The sequence below is a fragment of the Pristiophorus japonicus genome, chromosome 9, assembly GCF_044704955.1.
Source record: "Pristiophorus japonicus isolate sPriJap1 chromosome 9, sPriJap1.hap1, whole genome shotgun sequence".
In the NCBI taxonomy this organism is placed as follows: domain Eukaryota; kingdom Metazoa; phylum Chordata; class Chondrichthyes; family Pristiophoridae; genus Pristiophorus; species Pristiophorus japonicus.
The window spans coordinates 159,105,029-159,131,958 of NC_091985.1; the positions used below are offsets into that span (position 1 = coordinate 159,105,029).

Sequence of the window (26,930 nt, forward strand, 5' to 3'; positions counted from 1 at the left end):
GGGGTAGAGACAGAGGGAAAGAGAGAGAGGGAGGAGAGAGGGAGGAGAGAGGGAGGGGAGAGCGTAGGGAGACAGAGGGGGTGAGAGAGAGGGAGATAGAGGGACAGGGACAGAGGAGGAGAGTGAGAGAGGAAGGGTAGAGCATAGGAAGGGGAGACAGGGGGTCAGAGAGAGACAGAGGGGGTGAGAGAGAGAGAGAGAGGGTAAGAGAGGGAGAGAGCGAGAGGGGGTGAGAGAGGGAGAGAGACAGAGGGGGAGTGGAGATGGAGGGAGGGGAGAGCATGGGGAAGGGAGGGGAGGAGAGCAGGAGAGAGAGGGGAGGGAGAGAGTGAGATGGTGGGGAGAGGGAGGGAGGCGAGAGGTGGGGTGAGAGAGGGAGAGAGAGAGGGGGGTGAAAGAGGGAGAGAGAGAGGGAGAGAGAGAGAGGGAGAGAGAGAAAGAGAGGGGGTGAGACAGGGAGAGAGACAGAGGGAGTGTGAGAGGGAGAGAGAGGGGGTGAGAGAAGGAGGGAGAGAGGGGGTTGAGAGAGGGAGAGAGAGAGGGGGTGAGAGAGGGAGGGAGAGAGAGAGAGGGGGTGAGAGAGAGAGGGAGAGAGAGAGGGGGGGGGTGAAAGAGGGAGAGAGAGAGAGAGAGAGAGAGAGAGAGAGAGGAAGAGAGAGAGAGGGAGAGAGAGAAAGAGATGGGGTGAGACAGGGAGAGAGACAGAGGGAGAGAGAGGGGGGTGAGAGAAGGAGGGAGAGAGAGAGAGGGGGTGAGAGAGGGAGGGAGATAGAGGGGGTGAGAGAGGGAGGGAGATAGAGGGGGTGAGAGAGAGGGGGGGGTGAGAGAGGGAGGGAGGGAGAGAGAGAGAGGGACAGAGAGAGGGAGGGAGAGAGAAAGGGGGTGAGAGAGGGAGGGAGAGAGGGAGATGAGAGAGGGAAAGAGAGAGGGAGAGAGAGAGAGAGAGAGAGAGGGTGAGAGAGGGAGAGAGACAGAAGGGGGTGAGAGAGAGAGAGGGATAGAGACAGAGGGAAAGAGAGAGAGAGGGAGGAGAGAGGGAGGGGAGAGCTTAGGGAGGGGAGACAGAGGTTTTGGGGTGGGGGGGGGGGGGGGGGAGATGGAGATCGAGGGACCGGGACAGAGAAGGAGAGAGAGAGAGGAAGGGTAGAGCATAGGGAGGGGAGACAGGGGGTCAGAGAGAGACAGAGGGGGTGAGAGAGAGAGAGAGAGAGAGAGAGAGAGAGGGTAAGAGAGGGAGAGAGCGAGAGGGGGTGAGAGAGGGAGAGAGACAGAGGGGGAGGGGATAGGGAGAGAGACAGAGAGAGACAGAGGGGGTAAGAGAGATAGGTGGAGAGAGAGAGAGAGTGCGAGAGATGGAGTGGAGAGAGATAGAGGGCAGAGTGAGGGAGAGAATCAGGGAGGGGTAAAAAAGGATAAAGACCAAGGTGAAGGGGAGAGGGAATGTGGGAGGAGAGAGAAGGAGGGGGGAGCGAGAGGAAGGGGAGAGGAGGAGAGCGTGTGGGTATAGAGGGGGGCGAGAGAGAGAAGAGAGAGAAGGACAGGAGAGAGAAGCAGAGGGGTGAGGGAGAGAGATGGATGGACAGAGAGAGGGAGAGAGAGAGGGAGTGAGAGAGAGAAGGAGGAAGGAGAGAGATAGAGCGAGGGAGAGAGAGAGAGGAAGGAAGAGACAGAAGGAGGGAGAGAAGGAGGGGAGAGAAAGAGAGGGGAAGAGAAAGAGAGAAAGAGAGGGAGCTAGAGAAATGGAGGGAGAGAGAGGGGTAGGGATAGGGAGGGAGAGAGAGGAAAAGGGAGATAGAGAATGTGAAATTGAGAGACAGAGAGAGGGAAAGAAAAAGAGAGAGGGGAAAGAGAGAGAGTGGGAGAGAGAGAGAGAAAGGAAACGATTGAGATATGGATAGCTAGTATTATGTCTTTAATGCACTTATGAATGCCTCCACGAGGCAATGTGTTGTACTCAAGCTGCAGTGACCTTGGTCCTTTATTCGTATCTCCAGAGTGATGTACAAGCATGGTGAGCAGCCTTTTATACTGGGCCCTGCCACCAGGACAGGAACCCCCTGGTCTCCACCAGTTGCACCCTCTAGTGGTGCCAGCATGTATATACACAGTGTAAACCTTATTGAAAGTACATCAGGTAAACAAGTCTCCACCTTCTGCAACCACACAGTGACTACACAGAGAGTACATCAATAGTCAGCATATACAACAGTTAGATTGAATGAGCGAGAGAAATAAATGCTGGTACAAAAGAAAAATACTGTGGATGCTGGAAATTTGAACTAGAAACAGAAAATGCTGGCGATACTCAGCAGGTCAAGCAGCATCTGTAGGGAGAGAAACCGAGTTAATGTTTCAGGTCGATGACACTTCGTCAGAACTGGAAAAAGTTAGAGGTGTAATAGGTTTTTCAGCAAGTGTAGGGGCATGGAAATGTTGGGGGGAGGGAAGAACAAAAGGGAAGGTCTGATAGGGTGGAAGGCAGGATAGATTAAGGGGGTAAAATTGGCCCGCTGAATGCTTCTCGTTCGTGCCTCCAGGGGGCGCTAACGGGGCGCAAATGCTTACGCTCCCTGCCTCCACAGAAATATCAAAGCCCGTGAGCTCAAATCCGACCACGGCAGTTTGAGAATTTGAATTCAGTTTAAAAATACAAAGCTGGTATCAATAAAAGTGATCAAGAAGCATTGGGTTGGTTGTAAAAACCCAACTGGTTCAGTAACGTCCTTCAGGAAGGAAATCTGCTGTCCTTACCCAGTCTGGGCCTATATGTGACTGCAGTGGGCGGTCGAGGGGGTCGTTCAGCCCGACTGCCTGCCTCTCCTTCGCGGTTACGTTCGCGCCAGGGTGTCCCTGCAGATGGAGCACGCGGTGTCCACCAGTACGCTCGCAGCCTTCCGCAAGAGGTGTGTGCCGGAGGGACTGGAGTGCATCATTTCAATCGGGAACAGATTGATTTGATTTGACAAAGGTTCCCTTTAATGTTCAATTGTTGATTTGTGTTTTTTGGTACCCTCAAAAAAAGGGGACACTTGATTGACAGTTATTTTAAAATAGTTGTAGAGCTGTTGAGTTGGGAGTGGCTTAGCCAGTCACGTGATGTTCACAAGAATCAATAAAACCCCAGCCAGTTGGGTTCAGGGGATCCACGATGAGGCATGTGGTTGTGAGCCTAGTGGATGAACTGGTAATGTGCAGTGTGATTGTTAAACCTTTTGCTAATAATCATCATAGGCAGTTCCTTGGAATCGAGGAAGACTTTAAAAATGAATTCTTAGCTGACTTAACAGGCCAAAACGTAACCACAGTCCCTGTCACAGGTGGGACAGAAAGTCGTTGAGGGAAAGGAAGGGTGGGACTGGTTTGCCGCACGCTCTTTCCGCTGCCTGTGCTTGATTTCTGCATGCTCTCGGCGACGAGACTCGAGGTGCTCAGCGCCCTCCCGGATGTACTTCCTCCACTTAGGGCAGTCTTTGGCCAGGGATTCCCAGGTGTCGGTGGGGATGTTGCACTTTATCAAGAAGGGTTTGAGGGTGTCCTTGAAACGTTTCCTCTGCCCACCTTTGGTTCGTTTGCCGTGAAGGAGTTCCGAGTAGAGCGCTTGCTTTGGGAGTCTTGTGTCAGGCATGTGAACAATGTGGCCTGCCCAGTGGAGCTGGTCGAGTGTGGTCAGTGCTTCAATGCTGGAGATGTTGGCCTGGTTGAGGACGCTAACGTTGGTGCGTCTGTCCTCCCAGGGGATTTGCAAGATCTTGCGGAGACATCGTTGGTGGTATTTCTCCAGCGATTTGAGGTGTCCACTGCATATAGCCCATGTCTCTGAGCCATACAGGAGGGCGGGCATTACTACAGCCTTGTAGACCATGAGCTTGGTGCCAGATTTGAGGGCCTGATCCTTGAACACTCTTTTCCTCAGGCGGCCGAAGGCTGCACTGGCGCACTGGAGGCGGTGTTGAATCTCATTGTCAATGTCTGCCCTTGTTGATAGGAGGCTCCCGAGGTACGGGAAGGGTCCACGTTGTCCAGGACCGCACCATGGATCTTGATGACTTGGGAGCAGTGCTGTGTGGCGGGGTCAGGTTGGTGGAGGACCTTTGTCTTACAGATGTTTAGTGTAAGGCCCATGCTTTTGTACGCCTTGGTGAAGATGTTGACGATGACTTGGAGTTCAATCTCTGAATGTGTGCAGACGCAGGCATCGTCCGCGTACTGTAGCTTGACGACAGAGGTTGGGGCGCTCTTGGATCTGGCCTGGAGATGACGAAGGTTGAACAGGTTCTGTAGTTTGGTTCCACTCCAGCGGGGAGCTTGTTGAGTGTGAGGTGGAGCAAGGCAGCGAGAAAGATTGAGAAGAGGGTTGGCGCATGACACAGCCCTGTTTGACCCCGGTCTGGACATGGATTGGATCTGTAATGGATTTGTTGGTAAGGATCACGGCTTGCATGTTGTCGTGGAGCAGGCGGAGTGTTGTATGTGCAGACTATGGATGTACTCTCTGTGTAGTCACTGTGTGGTTGCATAAGATGGAGACTTGTTTACCGAATGTACTTTCAATAAGATTTACACTGTGTTTATACATGCTGGCACCACTAGAGGGTGCAACTGGTGGAGATCAGGGGTTTCCTGCCCTGGTGGCAGGGCCCAGTATAAAAGGCTGCACACCATGCTTGTGTCTCACTCTGGAGTTTGGAATAAAGGACCAAGGTCACCACAGTTTGAGTACAACACATTGCCTCGTGGAGTCATTCGTTACATTACGGTCATAATACGGAGGATGATGACTGTTGTGTATCTGTAAAGCATGCACTCCCATGTTCCGCCACCAGGGAGCGCATCCCCTGAAGTCCCAAGGGATCTCAGCATCCCTTGGGAGAACTGTATATAAGCCAACCCCTAAGGCCTGTTCCTCACTCTGGAGTGTCTTAATAAAGACTGAGGTCACTGTTACTTTAACCTCCCTGTGTGCAGTCTCATCTGTGTTAGGAACACAATAACTGGTGACAAGTATACAAATCCAACACAAAGATGCAGCAAACTGTGGGCATCCTGGAGAAGTTCTCGGAGGGTGAGGACTGGGAAGCCTATGTCGAAAGGCTAGACCAGTACTTGTAGCCAACGAGCTGGATGGAGAAGGAAGCGCTGCAAAAAGGAGAGCGGTCCTCCTCACGGTCTGCGGGGCATCGACCTACAGCCTCATGAAGAATCTTCTGGCTCCGGTGAAACCTACAGATAAGTTGTATGAGGATCTGTGTACACTGGTTCGGGAGCATCTTAACCCAAGGGAGAGCGTGCTGATGGCGAGGTATCAATTCTACACGTGCCAGCGATCTGAAGGTCAGGAAGTGGCGAGCTACGTCGCTGAGCTAAGGCGACTTGCGGGACAAAGTGAATTTGATGGCTACCTGGAGCAAATGCTCACAGACTTTTTTGTACTGGGCTTGGCCACGAGACCATCCTACGAAAACTTTTGACTATAGAGACACTGACCCTCAGTAAGGCCATTGCGATAGCACAGGCGTTTATGTCCACCAGTGATAAGAAACATAGAAACATAGAAAATAGGTGCAGGAGCAGGCCATTCAGCCCTTCTAGCCTGCACCGCCATTCAATGAGTTCATGGCTGAACATGCAACTTCAGTACCCCCTTCCTGCTTTCACGCCATACCCCTTGATTCCCCGAGTAGTAAGGACTTCATCTAACTCCCTTTTGAATATATTTAGTGAATTGGCCTCAACAACTTTCTGTGGTAGAGAATTCCACAGGTTCACCACTCTCTGGGTGAAGAAGTTTCTCCTCATCTCAGTCCTAAATGGCTTACCCCTTATCCTTAGACTGTGACCCCTGGTTCTGGACTTCCCCAACATTGGGAACATTCTTCCTGCATCTAACCTGTCTAAACCCATCAGAATTTTAAACGTTTCGATGAGATCCCCTCTCATTCTTCTGAACTCCAGTGAATACAAGCCCAGTTGATCCAGTCTTTCTTGATATGTCAGTCCCGCCATCCCGGGAATCAGTCTGGTGAACCTTCGCTGCACTCCCTCAATAGCAAGAATGTCCTTCCTCAAGTTAGGAGACCAAAACTGTACACAATACTCCAGGTGTGGCCTCACCAAGGCCCTGTACATCTGTAGCAATACCTCCCTGCCCCTGTTCTCAAATCCCCTCACTATGAAGGCCAACATGCCATTTGCTTTCTCAACCGCCTGCTGTACTTGCATGCTAACCTTCAATGACTGATGTACCATGACACCCAGGTCTTGTTGCATCTCCCCTTTTCCTAATCTGTCACCAATCGGATAATAGTCTGTCTCTCTGTTTTTACCACCAAAGTGGATAACCTCACATTTATCCACATTATACTTCATCTGCCATGCATTTGCCCACTCACCTAACCTATCCAAGTCACTCTGCAGCCTCATAGCATCCTCCTCGCAGCTCACACTGCCATCCACAAATTTGGAGATACTACATTTAATCCCCTCGTCTAAATCATTAATGTACAATGTAAACAGCTGGGGCCCCAGCACAGAACCTTGCGGTACCCCACTAGTCACTGCCTGCCATTCTGAAAATAACCCATTTACTCCTACTCTTTGCTTCCTGTCTGACAACCAGTTCTCAATCCATGTCAGCACACTACCCCCAATCCCATGTGCTTTAACTTTGCACATTAATCTCTTGTGTGGGACCTTGTCGAAAGCCTTCTGAAAGTCCAAATATACCACATCAACTGATTCTCCCTTGTCCACTCTACTGGAAGCATCCTCAAAAAATTCCAGAAGATTTGTCAAGCATGATTTCCTTTTCACAAATCCATGCTGACTTGGACCTATCATGTCACCTCTTTCCAAATGCGCTGCTATGACATCCTTAATAATTGATTCCATCATTTTACCCACTACTGATGTCAGGCTGACCAGTCTATAATTCCCTGTTTTCTCTCTCCCTCCTTTTTTAAAAAGTGGGTTTTCATTGGCTACCCTCCACTCGATAGGAATTGATCCAGAGTCAATGGAATGTTGGAAAATGACTGTCAATGCATCCGCTATTTCCAAGGCCACCTCCTTAAGTACTCTGGGATGCAGTCCATCAGGCCCTGGGGATTTATCGACCTTCAATCCCATCAATTTCCCCAACACAATTTCCCGACTAATAAGGATTTCCCTCAGTTCCTCCTTCTTACTAGACCCTCTGACCCCTTTTATATCCGGAAGGATGTTTGTGTCCTCCTTAGTGAATACCGAACCAAAGTACTTGTTCAATTGGTCTGCCATTTCTTTGTTCCCCATTATGACTTCCCCTGATTCTGACTGCAGGGGACCTACGTTTGTCTTTACTAACCTTTTTCTCTTTACATATCTATAGAAACTTTTGCAGTCCGTCTTAATGTTCCCTGCAAGCTTCCTCTCGTACTCTATTTTCCCTGCCCTAATCAAACCCTTTGTCCTCCTCTGCTGAGTTCTAAATTTCTCCCAGTCCCCAGATTCACTGCTATTTCTGGCCAATTTGTATGCCACTTCCTTGGCTTTAATACTATCCCTGATTTTCCTTGATAGCCACGGTTGAGCCATCTTCCCTTTTTTATTTTTACGCCAGACAGGGATGTACAATTGTTGTAGTTCATCCATGCGGTCTCTAAATGTCTGCCATTGCCCATCCACTGTCAACCCCTTAAGTATCATTCGCCAATCTATCCTAGCCAATTCACGCCTCATACCTTCAAAGTTACCGTTCTTTAAGTTCTGGACCATGGTCTCTGAATTAACTGTTTCATTCTCCATCCTAATGTAGAATTCCACCATATTATGGTCACTCTGCCCCAAGGGGCCTCACACAACGAGATTATTAATTAATCCTCTCTCATGACACAGCACCCAGTCTAAGATGGCCTCCCCCCTATTTGGTTCCTCGACATATTGGTCTAGAAAACCATCCCTTATGCACTCCAGGAAATCCTCCTCCATCGTATTGCTTCCAGTTTGGCTGGCCCAATCTATGTGCATATTAAAGTCACCCATGATAACTGCTGCACCTTTATTGCATGCACCCCTAATTTCCTGTTTGATGCCCGCCCCAACATCACTACTACTGTTTGGAGGTCTGTACACAACTCCCACCAACGTTTTTTGCCCTTTGGTGTTCTGCAGCTCTACCCATATAGATTCCACATCATCCAAGCTAATGTCCTTCCTAACTATTGCATTAATCTCCTCTTTAACCAGCAATGCTACCCCACCTCCTTTTCCTTTTATTCTATCCTTCCTGAATGTTGAATACCCATGGATGTTGAGTTCCCAGCCCTGATCATCCTGGAGCCACGTCTCCGTAATCCCAATCACATCATATCCGTTAACATCTACTTGCACAGTTAATTCATCCACCTTATTATGGATACTCCTTACATTAAGACACAAAGCCTTCAGGCTTGTTTTTTTAACACCCTCTGTTCTTTTAGAATTATGATGTAGTGTGGCCCTTTTTATTTCTTGTCTTTGTTTACTCGGCCTTCCACTATTGCTTTTTACCTTTCTACCCTCTGTTTCTGACTCCATATTACTTCCCCCTATCTTTCTGCATAGGTTCCCATCCCCCTGCCATATTAGTTTAAACACTCCCGAACTGCATTAGCAAATGTTACCCCTAGGACATCAGTTCCAGTCCTGCCCAAGTGCAGACCGTCCCTTTTGTACAGGTCCCACTTCCCCCAGAACTGGTTCCAATGTCCCAGGAATTTGAATCCCTCCCTCTTGCACCACTGCTCAAGCCACGTATTTATTCTAACTATCCTGCTCCCTCTACTCTGATTAGCACGTGACACTGGTAGCAATCCAGAGATTACTACCTTTGAGGTCCTACTTTTTAATTTAACTCCTAGCTCCCTAAATTCAGCTTGTAGGACCTCTTCCCCTTTCTTACCTAACACCAAACACCAAACAAATCTCTCAGCACACAAGTGCTAGCAATGTTCATAAATTAACTGGAACTGTGTTTGCGAGCAGAAATGTACAGGGCAGAAACCATGAATCTGCAACTACCAGCAGGCCTCAGGTGACCCAGATGACTAGGAGACCGCAACAAAGGATGAATGCAAGGCAATTCACACCTTGTTGGAGTCGTGGAGACTTCCATTCAGCCTATTCATGCCGCTTCAAAGGCTATGTTTGCAAGAGCTGTGGAACAATGGGGCACCTCCAACTTGCTTGCAGACGAGCTGCAAGCTCTGCAAAACCTGCTAACCACCATGTGGCAGAGGAAGATTAGTCCATGGTGGATCAAAGCAACTTCGAGCCTCAGAGAGAGGAGGCAGATGCTGAAATACACGGGGTGCACACATGTTTGACAAAATGTCCACCTATAATGCTAAATGTAAAATTGAATGGCTTACCCGTAGCCATGGAACTGGACACTGGCGCTAGCCAATCCATCATGAGTAAAAAGATGTTTGAGAGACTGTGGTGCAACAAGGCACTCAGACCAGCCCTGAGCCCCATCCACACAAAACTGAGAACGTACACCAAAGAGCTTATCTCTGTCCTGGGCAGTGCCATGGTCAAGGTCACCTATGAGGGCACGGTGCACGAACTGCCACTCTGGATTGTCCCGGGCGATGGCCCCACACTGCTTGGAAGGAGCTAGCTGGGCAAAATCTGCTGGAACTGGGATGACATCCGAGCGCTATCACATGTCGATGAGGCCTCATGTACCCAGGTTCTCAACAAATTTCCTTCCCTTTTTGAGCCAGGCATTGGAAACTTTTCTGGGGCGAAGGTGCAGATCCACTTGGTCCCAGAGGCACGACTCATTCACCACGAGGCGCGAGCGGTACCTCACATGATGAGGGAGAGAGTGGAAATCGAGCTGGACAGGCTGCAATGCGAGGGCATCATTTCCCCAGTGGAATTCAGCGAGTGGGCCAGCCCAATTGTTCCAGTACTCAAAAGTGATGGCACGGTCAGGATTTGCGGTGATTATAAAGTAACTATTAATCGTTTCTCGCTATAGGACCGATACCCGCTACCTAAGGCAGACGACCTATTTGCGACGCTGGCAGGAGGCAAGACGTTCACCAAGCTCAACCTGACTTTGGCCTACATGACGCAGGAGCTGGAGGAGTCTTCGAAGGGCCTCACCTGCATCAACACGCACAAGGGACTGTTCATCTACAACAGATGCCCGTTTGGAATTCGGTCGGCTGTAGTGATGTTCCAGAGAAACATGGAGAGCCTACTCAAGTTGGTACCACGCATGGTGGTTTTTCAGGACGACATATTGGTCATGGGTCGGGACACCGTCGAGCACCTACAAAACCTGGAGGAGGTCCTCCAGCGACTGGATCGCGTAGGGCTGCGGCTGAAGAGGTCGAAATGCGTCTTCATGGCAACAGAAGTGGAGTTTTTGGGGAGAAAGATCGCGGCGGATGGCATTCGGCCCACAGACGCCAAGACAGAGGCTATCAGGAATGCGCCCAGGTCACAGAACGTCACGGAGATGCGGTCGTTCCTGGGACTCCTCAACTATTTTGGTAACTTCCTACCGGGGATAAGCATCCTCTTAGAGCCCCTACATGTGTTATTGCGCAAAGGTGAGAACTGGGTATGGGGAAAAAAACAAGTAATTGCTTTTGAGAAAGCCAGAAACATTTTATGCTCCAACAAGCTGCTTGTATTGTATAACCCGTGTAGAAGATTTGTGCTCGCATGTGATGCGTCGTTGTACGGAATCGGGTGTGTATTACAACAAGCCAACATTGCGGGGAAACTACAACCTGTCGTCTCTGCCTCCAGGAGCTTGTCTAAGGCTGAGAGGGCCGACAGCATGATTGAGAAAGAGGCATTAGCGTGTGTGTTCGGGGTAAAGAAAATGCATCAGTACCTGTTTGGCCTCAAATTTGAGCTGGAAACCGATCACAAGCCCCTCATATCCCTGTTCGCTGAAAACAAAGGGATAAATACTAATGCCTCAGCCCACATAGAAAGGTGGGCACTTGCGCTATCAGCGTATAACTATACCATCCGGCACAGGCCAGGCACCGAGAACTGTGCGGATGCTCTCAGTCGGCTACCATTGCTCACCACGGGAGTGGAAATGGTGCAGCCTGTGTGATATATTCACAGAGCACAGCACACACACTCCTAACATGGCAGGCAGCTCTCTCGGAAGTCTCCAGAAATCTGCCTGGTTCTGTTTATTATTAACTCTGCACTTGCAGTACACAGTACGTCCACATCCACAGTGTGGAGCTACAAACACTACAAGCTTACAGCCATTACACTTCTCCCTCCTTAATGAAGAAGCCATCATAACAAACATCATACATACATTTCATGTTTATACATAACACAGGATATAAACTTTTTTCTTCCATATTTACAAATTTAACTTTACCACTTGTTTTCTGTTTCGAAGAGGATACCTTCGCTCTCGAACAGAGCCTTCCAAAAATGGTGTCGATTTCACACTCATTCGAGGCTCATCCTGAGGAATGTTTTCCTCCACAGAATTTTCTTGATTTTCATTTGAATTCATTCTAACTTCAGGCTCTTTGTTTTCCTGACTCGGACTCAGACTTTCATTCTGATTCTCTCCTGGATTTGTTTCCAGTACATTGGATTTAGGATTTGCGACTGGTGTATCAAAACTATCTGGTGAGTCAGAAATAATTGAATCATTCCCACCTTCAACTCCTTCCATGTCTGTAGGTAAAATATGATCAATATGAACAAACCTAACCTGTCCATTATCAAACATCTTTTCCAAATATGTGCGAGGACCACATATCTTCACCACTCTTCCTGGTAACCACTTTAACCATTTATGGTGATGGTTCTTCACTCTCACCTTCTGGTTTAATTTCACATTTCTCTCTTTCACTCTACCTCTATCATGATTCTCTTTCTGTATTAATTGTGTCTCTTCTACGGACTGTGCCAAATTTGGCTTTAACAACGAGAATCTGGTTCGTGGCTGTCATTTGAGAAACAACTCTACTGGTGTTCTACCAGTAGTTGTATGAGGAGTATTTCGATATGTAATCAAAAAATTAGCCAATTTGTGATCCAATGACAACTGTCGTTTCCTTGGATTTGGATCTAACATTTGTTTTATGAGGGCACGTTTTACAATTTGTACAGTGCGCTCTGCTGCACCATTCGAAGCAGGATGGTATGGTGGAACCTTGGTATGTTTCACACCATTTTTGCTCGTGAATTGTGCAAATTCTTCTGAATGAAATTGTGGTCCATTATACAAAACAATTTCTTCAGGGAGGTCAAATGAAGAAAATAATTTTCGTAAAATGTCCAATGTTTTACTTATTATTTTCCACATTGGAAACACCTCAACCCACTTCGAATGGCTATCAATCACAGTGAACAATTGTTGTCCTTCTAACTCAGCAAAATCAATATGTAGCCTTTGCCACACCCTGGGAGGCCATTTCTATAGCTGTAATGGTATTGGTGGTGGTTGCTTGCTTACCGATTGACATGTCATACACTGACTCACAATGTACTCTATATCTTTATCAAGACCTGGCCTCCATAAATAACTGCGTGCAAAACTCTTGGTCAAGCACATTCCCAGGTGCTGGTCATGGAGGTCTCCTAATAATTTGGACCTGAATTTATTTGGTATAACCACTCTTGCACCCCGAATGATACAATCTTTATCGACTGCTAATTCATTCCTACGAATGAAGAATGGATGTGTATCTTTGTCTGTTACCTGGTTTGGCCATCCATTTGCAATATACTCATACACCTTTGACATCACTGGGTCACGTTTGGTTGCTCTACCAATCTCTTCAGCTGTGACTGGCAGTTCATCAATGTATGAAAAATAAAACACTTCTTCCTTATCGGGTGTAACGTGATGGGGAAAGCAATCTAGACATTGCATCAGCATTACTGTGATCAGCTGATCGTCTGTATTCAATATCATATGTATATGCTGACAAAATCAAAGCCCATCTCAGCATTCGGGCTGCAGCTAATGTTGGAACTGGGGACTTTGGATGGAGGATTGCTGTTAGGGGCTTATGGTCCATAACGATGGTAAACTTATGACCATACAAGTATTTGTGAAACTTCTTGACCCCAAAAATTAATGCCAAAGCTTCCCTTTCAATTTGCGCATAATTTCTTACTGGCACTGAGAGTGCGTGAAGCAAAAGTAATTGGTTTCTCCTCCCCACTACTTAATACATGAGAGATTACTGCCCCAACTCCATACGGAGAGGCATCACATGCTAGCTTAATCTCCTTAGATATGTCGTAGTGAACTAACATGGTGCTCTCTACAAATTTGCTTTTACACTCCTTGAATGCTGTATCGCATTCTTTTGACCAACTCCAATGAACCTGTTTTTTCAAAAGTTCATTCAGTGGATGTAATACTGTAGCCACATTTGGTAGGAACTTCCCATAATAGTTCAAAAGACCAAAAATGAACGAAGTTCAGTGACATTCCTGGGAGTGGGTGCATTTCTGATCGCATCCAATTTTTCCATGGTTGGATGTAAACCATCTTTGTCTACTCTGTATCCTAAGTACTCTACTGAGTTTTTAAATAATTCACACTTACGAGCAGACACTCGTACTCTGTGCTTCTCTAGCCGTTTAAGGACTTCATTCAATATGTTATTATGAATTTGCCTATTTGATGCTGAAATTAGTATGTCATCCAAATAACATACTACCCCTTCAATACCTTGCAAAATCTGGTTCATCACCCCTTGGAATATGGCAGGGGCGGAAGACACTCCAAACGATAGCCTATTAAATTGATATAGGCCTCGATGACTTATTTATAGTCAAACATGACTTGGACTCATCCAGTTCAAGCTGTAAGTAGGCATTCGTAAGATCCAGTTTTGAGAAGATCTGACCACCTGTCAGTGTTGTGAACAAATCTTCTATATTCGGCAATGTATTGGGGACCTTACCCTCTCGAACCTGGTTTACGGTTACCTTATAATCACCACACAATCTTACCTTACTATCGGACTTAGGTACAACAACAATGGGTGTAGCCCAATTACATCGATCTCTCTTACAAATAATGTTCTCAGTCTCTAGTCTTTTGAGTTCTTGCTCAACTTTCTCCTTGAGTGCATATGGTACGGAACGTGGCTTGTAGTAAACCGATCTAGTGTCCTTCTGTACCCTGACACTCGCCTTGAAACCTTGGATCGGACTGCCAGTTTCGCAGAACACCTTCGTATACTGCTTGATAACCTCATCTGTTGATGAAAATCTCACTTCCACACAGAAAATCTTACTCCAATCCAGCTTCAGTGAGTTCAACCAATTTCTTCTGAGTGAGGCAGACTTGTCTATTAGAGGCAAGTTCTGAAATTGATCTTTATATTTCACCGGTACGGTGATACAACTACCACAGGAATTTTCTCTCCCGAGTGGCCTTGCAGCTCTATCTTGGATTTCTCCAGTTGAAAATCACGCAATTTGTCGAGGTACAGTGACTCCGGTATTACATCACGGATGCACCCGTGTCGAGTTCCATTGGTATCTTGAATCCCGCAACATCTATGTGGAGTTTGATGCTTTCCGAATCACTGTCTGTTATCCTCGTGCTCCTGATGTCGTGTAGCTCTAACCTCTCCTCCTCCTGTTGTTGTTCTTCCATGCTATGTAGTCTCTTGGGATTTCTACTCATAGCTTTAAACGCTGGACTCATAGCTTTAAAAACTGGTTTACCCTTCAGTTGGCATGCCTTCGCAAGATGCCCAGTCTTTCTGCAGAAGAAACACTCTAACTTCACGTATGGACAACTTTGAGCAATGTGTTGTCCCAGGCACCTATAGCATGACTTCGATGCTCTGTTTGAATTTCCAGTTTCTGAGACTTTGGGCCCCCATCGTCTTTTACTTTGAACCTGCAGGTGATTTACCTTGGTTGACTGATGACCGTAATCATTATTTAATTCTCGGGAATATTGTTCGGCCATGCTCATCAACCTCGCTGTCTGACAAGCAATCTCAAAAGTCAAGTCATCCATCGTCAATAACTTCCTTCTGATCCCATCATTTTTCACCCCACAAACAAAACGATCCCGTAATGCTTGGTTTTGAAAGTTTCCAAAATTACAGTGCATCGATAGCTTTTTTAATGCTACGATGTAATCACTGATACTTTCATCAGCCTTTTGATTCTGAATCCTGAAACGATAGCTTTCAGCAATTTCTAACGGTTTGGGGTTATTGTGCTGCTCCAACTTTGTTAAAATCTCTTTAAGCGTTGTGTCCTTTGGCTCATCAGGCACAAGCAGATTAACAGGGGTTTCGTATAATGTCGGACCTGCCTCCGATAAGAAGATCGCTTTCTTACGTTCCAACACAGCCCGGTTCTGGACTGCATTGTCTGGAACTTCGATTATGTTATTTGCAGTGAAATATATTTCTAGTCGATCCACATACGCTTTAAAACGTTCCCGGTCGTGTCTATATTCTCTCAAATGTCCCAATACACTTGCGGATGCTGCCATTTTAATCTCTAGCTGTTCACACCGTGTGCTGTATTTTACCTCGGATTTTGTAGCTTTTTTCCAAAGACAGAAACTTCCAAAGTCTCTCTGTCGGCTGGCTGAATCCTTCACCAACAAAATTTAAGCTTTAAATCATCCGAAAAATCCCATCTTCCATCGCCAAATGTGATATATTCACAGAGCACAGCACACACAGCTTCCGAACATGGCAGGCAGCTCTCTCGGAAGTCTCCGGAAATCTCCCTGGTTCTGATTATTATCAACCCTGCACTTGCAGTACACAATACATCCACATCCACAGTGTGGAGCTACAAATATTACAAGCTTACAGACATTCCAGCCTGCAAACTTGTTGATGGTGGTGCAGCCCGCAGACTTGTTAATGGCCATGGAAGTGTTTGAAAATGATAAATCATCTGTTACGGCCCACCAGATTAGGACTTGGACCAGCCAAGATCCTCTGCTGTCCCTAGTAAAAAACTGTGTACTGCATGGGAGCTCGGCCAGCATCCCCATTGAAATGCAAGAGCTAATCAAGCCGTTCCAGCGGCGAAAGGACAAGCTGTCCGTTCAGGCAGACTGCCTGTTGTGGGGTAACCGCATAGTGCTACCCAAAAAGGGCAGGGAGACGTTCATCTCGGATCTCCACAGCACACACCCGGGTACAGTAATGATGAAAGCGATAGCCAGATCCCACGTGTGGTGGCCCGGTATCGACTCTGACTTAGAGTCCTGTGTACGGCAATGCAGCGTGTGTGCCCAGAGAGGCAACACTAAGTTTGTGGTCCTGGCTCTCCAGACCATGGTTGAAGATCCATGTTGACTATGCGGGCCCGTTTCTCGGTAAAATGTTCCTGGTGGTGGTGGATGCTTTTTCAAAATGGATTGAATGTGAAATAATGTCAGGAAGCACTGCCACCGCTACCATTGAAAGCCTGAGGGCCATGCTTGCCATCCACAGCCTGCCTGACATACTGGTCAGTGACAACGGGCCATGTTTCACCAGTGCCGAATTTAAAGAATTCATGACCCGCAATGGGATCAAACATGTCACCTCGGCCCCGTTTAAACCAGCCTCCAATGGGCAGGCAGAGCGGGCAGTACAAACAATCAAACGAGTCAGAGAATGCTCACTCCAAACCCGCCTGTCCCGAGTACTGCTCAGCCACAGCACGAGACCCCACTCGCTCACAGGGGTGCCCCCGGCTGAACTACTCATGAAAAGGACACTTAAAACCAGACTCTTGCTGGTTCACCCCAACCTGCATGATCAGGTAGAGAGCAGGCAGCAGCAACAAAATGTAAACGATGGTCGCGCCACTGTGTCACGGGAAATTGTTCTGAATGACCCTGTGTATGTGCTAAACTATGGACATGGTCCCAAGAGGATCGTGGGCACGGTGATAGCTAAAGAAGGGAGTAGGGTGTTTGTAGTCAAACTAGACAATAGACAAATTTGCAGAAAGCACCTGGACCAAACAAGGCTGCGGTTCACAGACCGCCCTGAACAACCCATAGCAGACACCACCTTTTTCGAGCCCACAACACACACCCAAAGGATCAACACCACCACGCCGGACCAGGAAATCGAACCCATCGAACCCATCATGCTACGAGCTAGTCAGAGTAGGAATCGCAGGATAGCCCAGATGAGCAGTGGTGCAGCAGGGAGGGATTCAAATTCCTGGGGCATTGGAACCAGTTCTGGGGGAGGTGGGACCAGTACAAACCGGATGGTCTGCACCTGGGCAGGACCGGAACCAATGTCCGAGGGGGAGTGTTTGCTAGTGTTGTTGGGGGGGAGTTAAACTAATATTGCAGAGGGTTGGGAACCAATGCAGGGAGACAGAGGGAAACAAAATGGAGACAAAAGCAAAAGACAGAAAGGAGATGAGTAAAAGTGGAGGGCAGAGAAACCCAAGGCAAAAAACAAAAAGGGCCACTGTACAGCAAAATTCTAAAGGGTCAAAGTGTAATAAAAAGGTAAGCATGAAAGCTCGGTGCCTCAATGCAAGCAGTATTCGGAACCCAGGAGAGGGCTCTGAGCTAGTTAGAGTGGGTGAGAGCTCAGATGAACAGGAACCCAAGAAAGAATGCAAAAGGCAGGAGGCAACAGAGCAGAGTAGCACTGGGGTAAGTGTAAACCACAAGGTGATAGGAAGGGACAATATGTATGAATATAAAGGGGCTGCAGGAGGGGTCAAAACTAAAAATCATGATTTAAAAACTAGTATTAAAACACTCTACCTAAACGCACGCAGCATTCGAAATAAAGTAAATGAGTTGACGGCACAAATCATTACAAATGGGTATGATTTGGTGGCCATTACAGAAACGTGGTTGCAGGGGGGCCAAGACTGGGAATTAAACATTCTGACAATTTGGAAGGATAGACAAGAAGGGAAAGGAGGTGGGGTAGCTCTGTTAATAAAAGATGATATCAGGGCAGTTGTGAGAGATGATATTGGCTCGAATGAACAAAATGTTGAATCATTGTGTGTGGAGATTAGATAGTAAGGGGAAAAAGTCACCGGTGGGCGTAGTTTATAGGCCCCCAAATAATAACTTCACGGTGGGGTGGACAATAATCAAGGGAATAATGGAGGCATGTGAAAAAGGAACGGCAGTAATCAGGGGGGATTTTAACCTACATATCGATTGGTCAAATAAACTTGCACGGGGTAGCCTTGAGAAGGAATTATTAGAATGCATACGGGATTGTTTCTTAGAACAGTATGTTACAGAACCTACAAGGGAGCAAGCTATCTTAGATCTGGTCCTGTGTAATGAGACAGGATAATAAACGATCTCCTAGTAAAAGACCCTCTCGAAATGAGTGATCACAGTATGGTTGAATTTGTAATACAGATTGAGGGTGAGGAAGTAGTGTCTCAAACGAGCGTACTATGCTTAAACAAAGGGGACTACAGTGGGATGAGGGCAGAGTTGGCTAAAGTAGACTGGAAACACAGACTAAACGGTGGCACAATTGAGGAATAGTGGAGGACTTTTAAGGAGCTCTTTCATAGTGCTCAACAAAAATATATTCCAGTGAAAAAGAAGGGCGGTAAGAGAAGGGATAACCAGCCGTGGATAACCAAGGAAATAAAGGAGAGTATCAAATTAAAAACCAATGCATATAAGGTGGCCAAGGTTAGTGGGAAACTAGAAGATTGGGAAAATTTTAAACGACAGCAAAGAATGACGAAGAAAGCAATAAAGAAAGGAAAGATAGATTACGAAAGTAAGCTTGCGCAAAACATAAAAACAGGTAGTGAAAGCTTTTACCGATATATAAAACGGAAAAGAGTGACTAAAGTAAATGTTGGTCCCTTAGAAGATAAGAAGGAGGATTTAATAATGGGAAATGTGGAAATGGCTGAGACCTTAAACAATTATTTTGCTTCAGTCTTCACAGTGGAAAAACCATGCCAAAAATTGCTGGTCACGGGAATGTGGTAAGGGAGGACCTTGAGACAATCACTATCACTAAGGGGGTAGTGCTGGACAGGCTAATGGATCTCAAGTCCCCTGGTCCTGATGAAATGCATCCCAGGGTATTAAAAGAGATGGCGGAAGTTATAGCAGATGCATTCGTTATAATCTACCAAAATTCTCTGGACTCTGGGGAGGTACCAGCGGATTGGAAAACAGCTAATGTAACGCCTCTGTTTAAAAAAGGGGGCAGACAAAAGGCAGGTAACTATAGGTCGGTTAGTTTAATATCTGTAGTGGGTAAAATGCTTGAAGCTATCATTAAGGAAGAAATAGCGGGACATCTAGATAGGAATAGTGCAATCAAGCAGACGCAACATGGATTCATGAAGGGGAAATCATGTTTAACTAATTTACTGGAATTCTTTGAGGATATAACGAGCATGATGGATAGAGGTGTACCGATGGATGTGGTGTATTTATTTTTCCAAAAGGCATTCGATAAGGTGCCACACAAAAGGTTACTGCAGAAGATAAAGGTATGCGGAGTCAGATGAAATGTATTAGCATGGATAGAGAATTGGCTGGCGAACAGAAAGCAGAGAGTTGGGATAAATGGGTCCTTTTCGGGTTGGAAATCGGTGGTGAGTGATGTGCACAGGGATCAGTGCTGGGACCACAACTGTTTACAATATACATAGATGACCTGGAAGAGGGGACAGAGTGTAGTGTAACAAAATTTGCAGATGACACAAAGATTAGTGGGAAAGCGGGTTGTGTAAAGGACACAGAGAGGCTGCAAAGAGATTTAGATAGGTTAAGCGAATGGGCTAAGGTTTGGCAGATGGAATACAATGTCGGAAAATGTGAGGTCATCCACCTTGGAAAAAAACACAGTGAAAGGGAATATTATTTGAATGGGGAGAAATTACAACATGCTGCGGTGCAGAGGGACCTGGGGGTCCTTGTGCATGAATCCCAAAAAGTTAGTTTGCAGGTGCAGCAGGTAATCAGGAAGGCGAATGGAATGTTGGCCTTCATTGCGAGAGGGATGGAGTACAAAAGCAGGGAGGTCCTGCTGCAACTGTATGATATTGGTGAGGCCGCACCTGGATTACTGCGTGCAGTCTTGGTCACCTTACTTCAGGAAGGATATACTAGCTTTGGAGGGGGTACAGAGATGATTCACTAGGCTGATTCCGGAGATGAGGGGGTTACCTTATGATGATCGATTGAGCAGACTGGGTCTTTACTCGTTGGAGTTCAGAAGGATGAAGGGTGATCTTATAGAAACATTTAAAATAATAAAAGGGATAGACAAGATAGAGGCAGAGAGGTTGTTTCCACTGGTCGGGGAGACTAGAACTAGGGGGCACAGCCTCAAAATACGGGGGAGCCAATTTAAAACCGAGTTGAGAAGGAATTTCTTCTCCCAGAGGGTTGTGAATCTGTGAAATTCTCTGCTCAAGGAAGCAGTTGAGGCTAGCTCATTGAATATATTCAAATCTCAGATAGATAGATTTTTAACCAATAAGGGAATTAAGGGTTACAGGGAGCGGGCAGGTAAGTGGAACTGAGTCTACGGCCAGATCAGCCATGATCTTGTTGCATGGTGGAGCAGGCTTGAGGGGCTAGATGGCCTACTCCTGCTCCTAATTCTTATGTTCTTATGTTCTTATGTTCAGCAAGGCCAGGCTCACCCAGCAACACGCCAGCCCAGGTAGGGCACAGCCAAAAACCAGAACAGACATTTGTACCGAGGCGGTCCACCAGGGAAAGAAAGGCTCCCGACCGCCTCACCTTGTAAATAGTTTTCACTTTGACTTTGGGGGGGAGTGATGTTGTGTATCTATAAAGCATGCACTCCCATGTTCCGCCACCAGGGAGCGCATCCCCTGAAGTCCCAAGGGATCCCAGCATCCCTTGGGAGCACTGTATATAAACCGACCCCTAAGGCCTGTTCCTCACTCTGGAGTGTCTTAATAAAGACTGAGGTCACTGTTACTTTAACCTCCCTGTATGCAGTCTCATCTTTGTTAGGAGTACAATAGTGACAAACTAGTTCTTAATAGCAATGTGTTGCTATGAATTCCGAAGCAAAGAACCCATCCATGAAGCAAATACGTTGCAGAAGGGAAACTCAGACATTTTAAGCCATTACCCCAAGTTAACTTTATCCCCAAAGGCCATTGTTAGAATACTGACTGAGTACCAACTCAGTTTCCAACATTCGGGTGCCTGTACATGACAAATAGTCGGGGCATATACACAGCAGACAGCACAGATTCAATGTGCACGATATGTTGGTCAATGACGTCAATCTAATGGAGGACATTTTAAAATACACTGTGTCTCTTTTTTCTGTTCGGCAGCATTTAGATTACGGAACAGGAAGCTTCTGTTTGACAATGTCCGTCTGCAGATTTATCGTCTTCCAGTTTCTAGTTGTCTTTGGACATTCTGCCAAGCAATGCTGTAAGTAATGATGCCTGCTCATTCTATTGGATCTGACTCTGCTGATTGACACCCCAGTTGCTCCTCCTCCCTTTCTCGTTCAATGGTGCAAAATGTACAGAGGGAAGGCTGGTACTCTCGTTGCTGATCCTTCCTTCACCTCCACTCAAACCTCTCTCTTTTACAGCCTGCCCCTGGTCTTTTTCATCATATTGTTATAATGTCTGCTCCTCTGAATATTTCTCGCATCCCTCCTCGTGTAGTGACTGACGGGAGCTTCTTGCTGCACTCTCTCTGCACAAAGTCGTCAAACCCCTTACCTTCCGCCCACATTCTTCCTTTCTTCCTCTGTTCCTTCTTTCTTTCTTGCTGTATCTGGTTCTTTCTTTGCCCCTTTCAATTTACAATCTACGGACTTTTGAAACAAAACTTTACATGGGATATAGAAACTTCGAAACATAGAAACATAGACATTTACAGCGCAGAAGGAGGCCATTTCGGCCCATCGTGTCCGTGCCGGCCGACAAAGAGCCGCACAGCCCTTGGTCAGCAGCCCTGAAGGTTACATATAAACCTATGAATATTGAACAATGACGGAAAGGCAAAGAGCACCCAGCCCAACCAGTCCACCTCACACAACTGCAACACCCCCTTATACTGAAACATTCTACACTCCACCCCAACCGGAGCCATGTGATCTCCTAGGAGAGGCAAAAACCAGATAAAAACCCAGGTCAATTTAGGGAGAAAAAAATCTGGGAAAATTCCTCTCCGACCCATCCAGGCGATCAAAACTAGTCCAGGAGATCACCCTAGCTGTATTCTATTCCCTGCAGCACTTACCATTATATCTGCTCCGTCCAACAAAAGGTCATCCAGTCTAATCCCAATTACCAGCTCAATGTAAACAGGCCATGCGGCCCAATGATTCCATGCTGGTGTTTATGCTCGAATCGAGCCTCCTCCCATCTTTCCTCATCTAACTCTGTCAGCATAACCCTCTATTCCCTTCTCCCTCATATGCTTGTCTAGCCTCCCCTTACATGCATCCATACTATTCGCTTCAATCACTCCCTGTGGTAGTGAGTTTCACATTCTCACCACTCTGGGTAAAGAAACATAGAAACATAGAAAATAGGAGCAGTAGTAGACCATTCGGCCCTTCAAGCCTGCACCACCATTCAATATGATCATGGCTAAATAAGAATTTTCTTCTGAATTCCCTATTGGATTTCTTGGTGATGATCTTATATTTATGCTCTTCCCCACAACTGGAAACATTCTCTCTGTATCCACTCGATCAAAACCTTTCATAATTTTACAGTCTTGCTAGCCTGTGTGGCAACTTTTAGTGATTTGTGTATTTGTACTCCGAGATCCCTTTGTTCCTCTACCCCACCAAGTCTCGCACCCTCCAAGTAATAAGTGACTTCCCCATTCTTCCTACCAAAATGTAATACCTCACATTTACCTGTGTTGAACTTCATTTGCCAATTATATGCCCATTCGACAAGTTTATTAATGTTCTCCTGTAATTTGTTGCATCGTCCTCAGTATTGACTGTCGCCCCTCAATTTGGTGTCATCCACAAATTTAGAAATTGTGTTTTTGATTCCAAAGTCTAAATCGATAATATAAATTATGAACAACAGTGGTCCCAGCACTGATCCTTGTGGAACACCACTACCCACCTTCTGCCACTGTGGATAGCTACCCTTTACCCCTACACTCTGCTTTCTGTCTTGAAGCCAGCTAGCGATCCATTCTGCTACCTGTCCCCAGACTCCGCATTCTCTGACCTTGTTCATCAGTCTATTATGGGGTACCATAATTTGAAAATCTAGATAAATTACATCTACTGCATAACCATTATCTACTCTCTCTGTTACCTCTTCCAAAAATTGAATGAGGTTGGTCAAGCAAGACTTTCCCTTTTGAAATCCATGCTGACTAGTCATTATTATATTTTGGTTTTCCAGATGTTCTTCTATTTTTCCTTTAGTAGGGAATCCATTATTTTTCCAATATTAAGCTGAGTGGTTTATAATTCCCTGCACATGCTCTATCCTCCTATTACGTTATCTATCTGCCAGTCCTCTGGCACTGCACCTTTTTCTAACAAATTATTAAATATGTGTAGTAAATGCGTGGATGCAATCCATCCGGACCAGGGTTTTATCCTCTTTGAGTTTGATTAATTTATTTAACATATCCCCTCTTTTTATTTTAAACGTACATATCTCATAACTAATCTCATCATCCAATGTCATGTCTACCTGTTCTATCGCCCTGGTAAATACTGAAGCCAAATAATGATTTAATATTTCTGCCATCTCTCTATTGTTACCTGTGGTATTATCCTGTCTATCCCTTAATGGCCCTATTCCTATCCCAACCTTCATTTTATTGTTGATGTCCCTGTAAAATATTTTACTATTTTGTTTCATGTTCCTTTGGTTTGGTTTAGTCCTAAACACTATTTCTTGAGTTCACATCCTCTGGTTACTTTTCAAGCTCAATGTGCCCGGAACTTTGCAGGTTCCCTCCTCAGTCAAGTTTCTGGACACCGAGCAGCATTCAATAACATGAATATTTACAACGTCAGAACTGCTCCGCTCCAGTCCTTGGCTTTCTATTACTTCCTAACTTCAGTTCACATCATTGCAACCAGAGAAAACCCAACCCAGAAAGGACCATTAGGCTCAAATGTCCCCCAGTGATTCGCACCTTTTTTTGGAGCAGGCCGCTTTTTCTGGCCTAACTTAAAAATCCACAGTTTCCCCAATCAATTTGCCCCAGCGTAACTCATTTAGTTATGTTTTTTTTAGGGAAGTTTTTTTTTCATCCAAAGGGGGCGTAACTTGACACCTACGCCAATTCTGGCCATTTAGGTAAGTTTGGCCAGCTGAGAGTTACTCCAGTTCTGCTTAGGCCAGCGTATGTGGTCTCTCCAGAAAACCCTTCCGGAGAGTTAAAGAAATCTGCGCAGGTATGGAAATCGGGGCTAGGGGTGGGAAGCGGAGCTGACCTGGACCGGCACTCACTCAGGGCCACAGCGGACCAGGACCAGTACTGACTCAGGGTCACAGCGGACCTGGACCGGCACTCACTCAGGGCCACAGCGGACCAGGACCGGTACTGACTCAGGGTCACAGCGGACCTGGACCGGTACTGACTCAGGGCCACAGCGGACCAGGACCGGTACTGACTCAGGGTCACAGCGGACCTGGACCGGTACTGACTCAGGGTCACAGCGGACCTGGACCGGTACTGACTCAGGGTCACAGCGGACCTGGACCGGTACTGACTCAGGGCCACAGCGGACCAGGACCGGTACTGACTCAGGGTCACAGCGGACCTGGACCGGTACTGACTCAGGGCCACAGCGGACCTGGACCGGTACTGACTCAGGGTCACAGCGGACCTGGACCGGTACTGACTCAGGGCCACAGTGGACCAGGACCGGTACTGACTCAGGGTCACAGCGGACCTGGACCGATACTGACTCAGGGCCACAGCGGACCTGGACCGGTACTGACTCAGGGTCGCAGCGGACCTGGACCGGTACTGACTCAGGGCCACAGCGGACCTGGACCGGTACTGACTCAGGGTCGCAGCGGACCTGGACCGGTACTGACTCAGGGCCACAGCGGACCTGGACCGATACTGACTCAGGGCCACAGCGGACCTGGACCGGTACTGACTCAGGGCCACAGCGGACCTGGACCGGTACTGACTCAGGGTCGCAGCGGACCAGGACCGGTACTGACTCGGGGTCACAGCGGACCTGGACCGGTACTGACTGAGGGCCACAGCGGACCTGGACCGGTACTGACTCAGGGCCACAGCGGACCTGGACCGGTACTGACTCAGGGCCACAGCGGACCTGGACCGGTACTGACTCAGGGCCACAGTGGACCTGGACCGGTACTGACTCGGGGTCACAGCGGACCTGGACCGGTACTGACTCGGGGTCACAGCGGACCTGGACCTGTACTGACTCGGGGTCACAGTGGACCAGGACCGGTACTGACTCGGGGTCACAGTGGACCAGGACCGGTACTGACTCAGGGCCACAGTGGACCAGGACCGGTACTGACTCAGGGTCACAGCGGACCAGGACCGGTACTGACTCAGGGCCACAGCGGACCAGGACCGGTACTGACTCAGGGCCACAGTGGACCAGGACCGGTACTGACTCAGGGTCACAGCGGACCTGGACCGGTACTGACTCATCGCCACAGCGGACCAGGACCGGTACTGACTCAGGGCCACAGTGGACCAGGACCGGTACTGACTCAGGGTCACAGCGGACCTGGACCGGTACTGACTCATCGCCACAGCGGACCAGGACCGGTACTGACTCGGGGTCACAGCGGACCTGGACCTGTACTGACTCAGGGCCACAGCGGACCTGGACCGGTACTGACTCAGGGCCACAGCGGACCAGGACCGGTACTGACTCATCGCCACAGCGGACCAGGACCGGTACTGACTCAGGGCCACAGCGGACCAGGACCGGTACTGACTCAGGGTCACAGCGGACCTGGACCGGTACTGACTCAGGGTCACAGCGGACCTGGACCGGTACTGACTCAGGGTCACAGCGGACCTGGACCGGTACTGACTCAGGGTCACAGCGGACCTGGACCGGTACTGACTCAGGGTCACAGCGGACCAGGACCGGTACTGACTCGGGGTCACAACGGACCTGGACCGGTACTGACTCGGGGTCACAGCGGACCAGGACCTGTACTGACTCAGGGTCACAGCGGACCTGGACCGGTACTGACTCAGGGTCACAGCGGACCAGGACCGGTACTGACTCAGGGTCACAGCGGACCAGGACCAGTACTGACTCAGGGTCACAGCGGACCTGGACCGGTACTGACTCAGGGTCACAGCGGACCAGGACCGGTACTGACTCAGGGTCACAGCGGACCTGGACCGGTACTGACTCAGGGTCACAGTGGACCAGGACCGGTACTGACTCAGGGTCACAGCGGACCAGGACCGGTACTGACTCAGGGTCACAGCGGACCTGGACCGGTACTGACTCAGGGTCACAGCGGACCAGGACCGGTACTGACTCAGGGTCACAGTGGACCAGGACCGGTACTGACTCAGGGTCACAGCGGACCAGGACCGGTACTGACTCAGGGCCACAGTGGAACGGGAAGGCACACACTCAGGGCCACAGCGGACCTGGACCGGTACTCACTCGGGGACCGGAGAGGGTCTGCGGGGGAGGGAGCGCACTGACTGGCACTTTCTCGGGGCCACAGTGGACCAGGACTGACCCGCTCGGGGCCACAGTGGACCAGGACAGCACTCGCTCGGGGACCGGAGAGTGTCTGCGGGGGAGGGAGTGCACTGACTGGCACTCGCTCGGGGCCACAGTGGACCAGGACTGACTCGCTCGGGGCCACAGTGGACCAGGACTGACTCGCTCGGGGCCACAGTGGACCAGGACTGACTCGCTCGGGGCCACAGTGGACCAGGACTGACTCGCTCGGGGCCACAGTGGACCAGGACTGAC

General features: G+C 48.0%; 1 protein-coding gene across 1 annotated transcript in view; it reads left to right on the forward strand.

The window, feature by feature from the left end:
- Nucleotides 1-26,930, forward strand: part of LOC139273942 (cobalamin binding intrinsic factor-like) — an 81,508-nt gene that overhangs the window by 21,110 nt on the left and 33,468 nt on the right. Inside the window, exon 2 of the mRNA XM_070891015.1 lies at nucleotides 21,310-21,412. Within this exon, the coding sequence (XP_070747116.1) occupies nucleotides 21,310-21,412 (103 nt within the window). The remainder of the gene's footprint in view (nucleotides 1-21,309; nucleotides 21,413-26,930) is intronic.